The 8,305-nt window shown below is 44.5% G+C and overlaps 1 protein-coding gene across 3 annotated transcripts in view; it reads right to left on the reverse strand.

Annotated features, from left to right (window-relative positions):
- Window positions 1–8,305, reverse strand: part of MAEA (macrophage erythroblast attacher) — an 82,723-nt gene that overhangs the window by 65,594 nt on the left and 8,824 nt on the right. For all 3 annotated transcript variants that reach the window (XM_018554756.1, XM_018554755.1, XM_018554754.1), the window contains exon 2: window positions 655–837. In XM_018554756.1, the coding sequence (XP_018410258.1) occupies window positions 655–837 (183 nt within the window). The remainder of the gene's footprint in view (window positions 1–654; window positions 838–8,305) is intronic.

Below are 8,305 nucleotides of genomic sequence, written 5' to 3' on the forward strand. Positions count from 1 at the left end.
CCCCCACCACAGTGTCAGCCCGCCTGTAAAAAAAAAAAAAAAAAGCAGGAGGAAAGTGAAGTCAGTGCGGTGGATGTGATCAAGTAATCCAAAGCAATTCTATTGTTCTGAAATACCTGATCACAGGGACATTACCCCGAATAGAAAACACAGACACATAGGGAAGGGGATGGGGGGCTCAGTGCTGGCTGTAATTCCCCCATAGGAATGCTCATATTTAGGGCTTCAGCCAGGAGTGGACAGACAGCCAGCGGAAACAGAAATAATCATTTTATTTTCATAACAACAGCACAGATCTGAACAGGGCCAAGTGATACATGTAATGGGTCCCCTGGGGGATCCTAAAATTATTTTTAAAAATTGTAGTGATAATTCTTCTTTAAAGTAGTACACTTTATGAAACACATTGACAATTTACAAACTGACAAAGCTGAACCTGCTATATTAGATGTATTAACAGGAAATTGGGGCCACTAACCAGCAGCTACTGCGATTAGTAGAGTGGCGCAGCATAGTACACAACACCAATATCTGGATAACATGTAGTACTATGCAGGGAAGCGGTAAGCACTGTGGAAATGTTTGTAGAATGAGTGTATATAAATATAATGGACATAAAATGCACAATCCTTGTAGCTTTTCACAAAGCATTACCTTTCTTTTAAGGACACTCAGTTTTTCCACCACCCCGTCCAGCAGGCTAACCACAGAGTCTACAGCAGGGCAGCTGCTCAAAGTCTTCTCCAGTTCCGCCACAACCATGGTGACGTGGCTTGTCTCTCGGTCAATGTTCTTCTGTGCCGCTCGGAAGCGCTTGTTCAGCGTCTCATATGGTACCTGGAAAATAAAACATGTAACACAGTATTACAGCGGTGCTCAAAGGCCAGCCTGCCGCTTCTCCTGTAATGGCTTTCCTGACCCAAGCCTAAAGATATATTGTTCATAAATAACTTATCTGCTCCCTTCAGTCACATGTTTTTAAAGAATATATTGTTGAAAAGAATATATTGTTACATTGCACATAATACTGGCATTCTACCTGGCGCAATTGGAATGTCTAGTGATTTGCTGGTACTTCAGATCTACTCTAGATCTACTGTACTGGTGGACTGGTCCTATAGCCAGAATAAAGACAAAACTCAGGAAGTGAGAGGGGGAGGTAGCCCAACCAACAACTTCTTACGGGATAGAGTTTAGTGTGAACAGGACCAGCAGGACCCAGTGAAAAGAATACGTGTTGGGTGTATGTGCTGTGAGTACTTGGGGTGAATGCTGAGGTGTGCAGTCTGTACCCTGTGCTGTTCACGACATACTCCAGAATGCCCCACTCTGTACACTGTGCAATACATTACATGCCCCACATTGCTCCACTGTAAACCCTGTGCTCTGTGTTATACACTTCATACCGCTAATTTGGCTGTATTGTCATGTTCACAGATGGGTATTTATATCACTGGGATGTGCAAATTTCACTCTATACAGCAAACAGGCACACTTTTTAAGCAGATTAGGAATGTTTGCATTATCCAGAAATTCTGTACAACTGCTCAAAACATTTTGTTTTGGGGTGCCAAAGGCTGGATGTGCAACAGATCTACCCATGCACGGCAATGTCCAAGTCTGACAGATATGGACAAACAGCAAAAAAAAAAAAATCGCTGGGAATCTCATATCAGGGATCTACAGTCTTTTTGCAGTTTGTGAAAGTACTCAGCTTAATGCAATGAGTTCTATGAACCGTTAAGGCAGAGCTGGACAAATCCCAGGAGCCTCGTAGCCAAATGCTCCCTAAAAGTTAAAGCTGGTGCCTAACTTTTGAGGTTTTCCCTAGCTGTTGCCAATGGAGCTGGCTCCTAAAAATCATGCTGGCTCCCAGATTCCATATCAATGTGTCCACCCCTGCGTTAAGGTCTTGAGAAACCATAAAGGACAACTGTACAAAAGTACAGTTATTCTTTATTCAATATCCCCCACTCTCCTGAGTTCTGACCACTTGGACATTTCTTACTTTCTTCCTTGATCCAGCAATCTTCTCTGTGTGGCCCAGCACCGCACAGCCTTTCCAGCAAAAGCATCCTCATCAGATACTCTTTTCCTTCAGTGTGCATGTATACCACAATCTGATTAAATTGTTTTGGGTAAGCCGTACATATGGCAGGCTCCGGCGGTCCACCACAGGATGGCTTACCCATAGGAATGAATAGAACAGCAGCACAAAATTGCACCAAGAAGAGGATGTCCTCGCTGGAAGTGTGAAATTATTTACATACATTTGCTCATTACATATGCAGTTGCTACTTCCTGATATGTAATACTGCAAAGTAACTGTGCTTCATGGCTTCCTCTCCCTTAATGTCCGTAGCTCAGGTCTAGCTTGCCTGAAAGAAAACAGACTCTCGGTAAGGCTGACTGAGCTTATGGGAAATCTTTACTGACAGAAAAACAGGTCAGGCTGCTGACTAATATGCAGATCAGAAGCTGTGACTTCATTCTGAGTTTAGTTGGAAAAATAAATTACTAGGAGAGGACTTTGAATGTCTTCTGCTAAAAAAAAACAAAACAAAAACCTTTTCCTCCGTCTCCTAGCAATTTTTTTTTTTTTTAGCGTACACCACCTGGGGTGCCTGCACAGTGCTCCTTATACTCCCAGGTCTGCCAAATATAAAGCTAGGGGACTGGGATGATGTAATGCTTTCTTGAGTTACATAATTTGTGGCTGTACAAAGAAGATATAAATCACCCAAGTCCACCATTCGGGCCCCTCACCTAAGTACACCATTCGGGTCCCTCACAGGCACCTAAGTCCACCATTCGGGCCCCTCACCGTCATCTAAGTCCACCATTCGGGTCCCTCACCGGCACCTAAGTCCACCATTTGGGTCCCTGCGGCACCTAAGTCCACCATTCGGATCCCTCACCGGCACCTAAGTCCACCATTCGGGTCACTCACCAGCACCTAAGTCCACCATTTGGGTCCCTCACCGGCACGTAAGTCCAACATTCGGGTACCTCACCGGCACCTAAGTCCAACATTCGGGTACCTCGCAGGCACAATTTTCAAGTTTGGGGGGGGGGGGGGGTTTCTTAACCAGGTCCGAATCCCCTTGTGTTAACATCAACCCTGCCGTATTACTATATCGGGATTAGTGGAATAGGTCACATTCCCACGGCCAAACAAATACCCCTTCACTACTACGGTACTAAAGGGAAGACTCACATACCATCTAGCATCCACACCACCATTCCAGTTTAACACACTGGCAAAACCAACATAACCATCAATCCTTTTTCAGAAAATATTTTATTTTGTTTCAATCTGGGACACTATTCACAAAAGGAACTTCATGGAAATAATCTAACAAAAACCTCAATTACAAAGTAACCAGTTCTTCACGGAAATACACTGACCCAAGAAGCCACTATATAACTATATGTTGCCAATAGGCATATACACAACAAAATCAAGTGGCAACTTTGTATTTTCGACTAAAATTTATGTGATACTATGTCAACACAGGGTTAAATCCCTTTATTCGGAGCATATGCTATACCTGAATTTAGAAGCTGTTTTGTGGCCTTGATTGATGTGCTTAATCTTTATAGGGTTTATATTTCCCTACCTAATGACTACTTGATTACAGTCAGTCTGTTTTTAATTGGTCGATAGTTAGTTGTTGGCCGTGTCCGTTTCTTACTTTTATGTGAATAAAATCATTTTCTAATATATTTGAATAACTGGTCTGTCGCCGATCTCTAATTAACCCGGGACTCTCTATACTACATAGTCAGTCCGACCCTCTTGTTTTGAGACTCCTGAGGATCCCACTGCTGGACAGCCAATAAGAAGTGTCTGCGTCACACAGGCAGTGATGTGGACACCCAAAGATTGACCCTACCTCATGTAAACAGAAGAGGAGGGGAAACTTGGGACCGGAGCATCACGTGATTTTTTTAGGATTCCTTTTTTTGGGGGGGGATTTAATTGATCACTTAAAAGGGGGATATGAGGAACCCGGACATCTGCTGTAAACTGAAACAACCCTCATACATAAAAGTGTCTGCTGGAGGAGCAGTTCTAGTTGTAGCAACAAATCAAGTTCTCCAATCCTGGACTAGAAACACGAAAGACTGAATCCGATTGGTTGTTTTGTGTTTATTATTTTCTTAAAGTAGTATTGAACTCCCATACTTTTTTTTCAATAATATATCCTGGTCAAGCAACTACACACAGCCCAGCAAAGTATTTCTTTACATTTTCGCCTAAGCACTTACAGTCATCATACGTCTGAACTGCTTCAACTCTCTCAGCTCAGCTTCCCTGAACTTCCTGTCCAGTACAAGATCAAAAGGGAGAGAGCAGTCTCCAGCAAATGTCCATCTACTATTTATTTATTATTGGTATTTCTACAGCGCCGACAATTTACACATTCACATTAGTCCCTGCCCTCAAGGAGTGTACAATCTAAGGTTACTATCTCACATGCATATAAACAGGAGCCAATTAACCTTCCAGCATGTCTTCGGAGTGTGGGAGGAAACCGGAGTACCCGGAGGAACCCACACAAGCACATGGAGAACATGCAAACTCCATGAAGAAAGTGACCTCACCGGGATTTGAACCCCCATAGTGCTAACCCCTACACCGCTGTGCTGCCCCTAGCTTAGAAAAGGGGGGAGGAGGGGAGTGTCTTGCCTTGCTGTGTCTGTATGTTAGCTGATAATACGTAATCACCTGCACTCCATAAAGCGTAAAGTCCTTGGATGAAAGGTTGGTGCTTGATTGACAACACAGATGGTGCCGTGTCAGATACAGTCCATAATAGAAGTCACCAGCACTCGATGATGTGTGCAAGAAGTAAAGCACTTTTTATTAAATTGTCACATGCGTCATACAGCCAACGTTTCGGGGCCACGCCAGCGTTGTCACTATGTCGCACAGAAGAAGGGACCCTGCATGGCCCCGAAACGTTGGCTGTAAGACGCATGTGACAATTTAATAAAAAGTGCTTTACTTCTTGCACACATCGAGTGCTGGTGACTTCTATTATGTACTGTATGTTAGTTGAGACACACAGCTTGCTAGGACGCACAAGGGTCACTGCATAGGACCCTGTAAGGGAAAGGAGTCCCCCTGAAACAAGATATCAGGACCAGTGCTCAGGGGATCAGCTGATTCTACAAGAAGTTAAAACTTTTAAACATTGTGGAGCAGCATCCATTCTAAGTGATTTCATCAGCATTTGAAATAACTTAAAACCTTTTGACTTAAGTTAATATCACTTTCATTAATAAGAAATACTTGAAATGATCACCTCCATTCACTAAGCTGAAAGAGTTATTGTATTTTTAGCACAACAAATTTCCTCATCGAAATGTTCAAACAGCAAACAAGTCCGTCATCAGTGTGGAATTGTTGGCTTTTTTCATCAGGAATCGGTATTTTATCACCAATATAACAGCCTCCTTCTCTGTTCTCTTCAACGCACACCACATGCATCTTCACAAATAGCAGCAGCCAGAAGCTTGTGACATTCTACAACTCACATTTCCTCAACCACCACATGTATATGTATTTGACAGAATATACAAGTTCTCGTCTAACCAAAGATCTAAAAACTGACATTGCTAAAAATATTAATTTTATATTATTAATTTATATTGAAATAGTAGTTGTAAAGAGAGAAAAATTATCTTTGTGAAGTCGCCTGTAAAGAGGAACTCCACGCAAAGTTGTTATTAATCCCAAGACCTTCTGCTTTCCAGCTCCCTCATCAACTCCTCCCATGCTCGCCTCCAAGACTTCTCTAGAGTCTCTCCCATGCTTTGGAACTCCTTTCCTCAACCTGTCCATCTTTCTCCCACTCTGACTGCCTTTCGGCGATCGCCAAAGACACATCTCCTGAGGTGGGAAGCCAATCCCACCTCAACCTAACCACTGAACCACCACATTCTCAAACAATTCATCCCCACACAGCTACCTCCTCATGTATCACTTGCCCCTCCCTTTTAAATTGTAAGCCCTCAGGGACATGGCCCTCCTTACCATCTTGGCTTGAATTGTATTGTAATTATGTCTTCCCTATATTGTACAGCTCTGCGCAAACAGTTGGCGCTATATAATCCTGTGTAATAATAATTAACCCTTGCAGTGGGGCTACCCCCGCCCTGCGAGGGTTAAGTGCCCGCTTTGGTCTAGGGAGGAAAATAGTTATAATCACCCAATCCTCCGAGCCAACCGGCTGTGACAATGCTCCGTCCTGCCTGTCTTCTCCTCCACTGCAGCGATGGAATGTCTCCCGGTGTCCTCACATCCTATACACGGTGCATAGAACTCAGAGATCGAATGATTATAACTTTTTTATTTTCCTCCCTAGACCAGCACGAGCAGTTAACCCTTGCTGTGCGGGGGTAGCCCCACTGCAAGGGTTAATACAAATCCTGCCTGGAGTTCTTCCTTAAGGTTAGGTTCACACTTTGCCGCTAGGGTGCACTGCGTTAACACAAAACGCATTAACATGTGGTTTTTTCCCCACTCGCCAATGTGCACTGCACAGGGCAGCCTATGCAACACAAACGGGTTGGCAACGCACCTCAACATCCCAAGAAATTGACCTTCACCTTTTCTGGCAGCACACCACACTGCAAGGTGCGTTGGGGGAATGAATGGTGCCGCATCGCACCAATGTGTGTTGCTGTGCGTTGCATTATTGCAGCTGTTCCGCAATTAAATGGACCAATTTTGCCCACCCAACCATCACCGTTGAATTACGCTGCATTCCTAAAGTACCCCAGTAATTAGCAAAGGAGTTAGAGGAAACGGAGGCAAAAATGTTTTTGCAAATATCAAGGTTTAGAAGGGCGACATTGAATCCCACCTTCTGCAGATCTCCGATTCTTCTCCACTCACTGTGTATGTGGCAGTTGTAGGAAATTCGGTTTTGCCATCACGATGATGTTTGGCAGTTGAGCCAGCCACACAAACCCTTCCACAGGCTAACCAGCTTGCACTGCCATGGAAACAGACCACGAGCATGCAAGGCTCAAGTAGGCCTCAACCCAGGGGTGGGAGAAAATGAGTATGGAATTCAGGAGCCAGTCTGCCCAATCCAGGAGGAGCCAGCAGGAAAACATTTTAGGAACCACCTCCATTGAGAGCAAGTAGCGAAACCTCAACATTTAGGCACCAGCTGAAATTTGTTAAGGAGCATTGGTGACCTGGCTCCCGGGATTTACACAGTCTTACCACGATTCCTCCACCATCGCAGAATCCAAGTGCAGCGTCTACTTACACTATGTAATACACCCTGCAGGCAGATCTAGGATCGCAACTGTGGAGAGGGGGTTGGAGTACGGTTTTGTCAGTAGGCGGTCTCTTGTATACTCTCTCAGCAACTTAGAGATGGGTATGAGACCGGTAACATCATATAACCGTGGATGTTGGATAAGGGGTTCGGAACCCCAAAGAAAGACTAACAGTGTAACTAGCAGCAATATGCCCAGAGGTAGCACCTGTCAGTTCTGTATAAGCAGCTGAGTTATACGTTCAATCACTTAGAAGGTGTGGGAAATGTTTACTGATTTTAATCAAAGGCTGATTACAAGTCTTCCCCTTGATGTAGCAAAGCAACACTCTCCACACTATAGCAAGACAACTCTCTTCAATATTTAGCAAGCGTGGCCCTTTGTAGTAATAGCATAATAAGGTAGCCCACTATAACCCAGTTCTTGGAAGTTCTTATTGTCAAGGTTTCAACAGACAGGTTACTATGAGATGTAGTAATAGTATTGGGCTGGAGACAAGCCTTGCCCCCTGAAACCAGGTTACTTGCGGTTATGGTGCTGCCAGTGTCCTGTGGAGCCGATCCTGTGAATACTGCGTGGCTCGGTTTGCCTTTAGTGGTGCTGGGGGGTTCGGGTGTAGAGTCCCTTGGTCGGTCTGTGGATGCAGGGACGTGAATCTTCAGCGTTCACTGTCACCAACAGTTGGACGCCGAAGATTTGGCTAGCCGTGGCTTAAGAAGCTTGTGCGCGTGCGCGGGAAGGGGGAGCTGAGACGCGCCGTGCGCGTGCGCGGGAAGGGGGAGCTGAGACGCGCCGTGCGCGATCCCGTCTCGCGGCGCCGGAACGATCTGCGGTAAGTTTCTTACACACTACAATCAAACTTTTCCCAACATTTATTTACTTACAGTGAAACTTCAGCAAAACCTTTTACATAGTTTTGGATAGAATGGGGAAGGACTACAAACTCGGGCTTTTATTTTAACAAAGAGAACAGACAAAGACATTTCACCGTGCAGTTTATTGA

The sequence above is a fragment of the Nanorana parkeri genome, unplaced genomic scaffold, assembly GCF_000935625.1.
Source record: "Nanorana parkeri isolate BGI_ZX_2015 unplaced genomic scaffold, ASM93562v1 scaffold172, whole genome shotgun sequence".
Lineage (NCBI taxonomy): Eukaryota > Metazoa > Chordata > Amphibia > Anura > Dicroglossidae > Nanorana > Nanorana parkeri.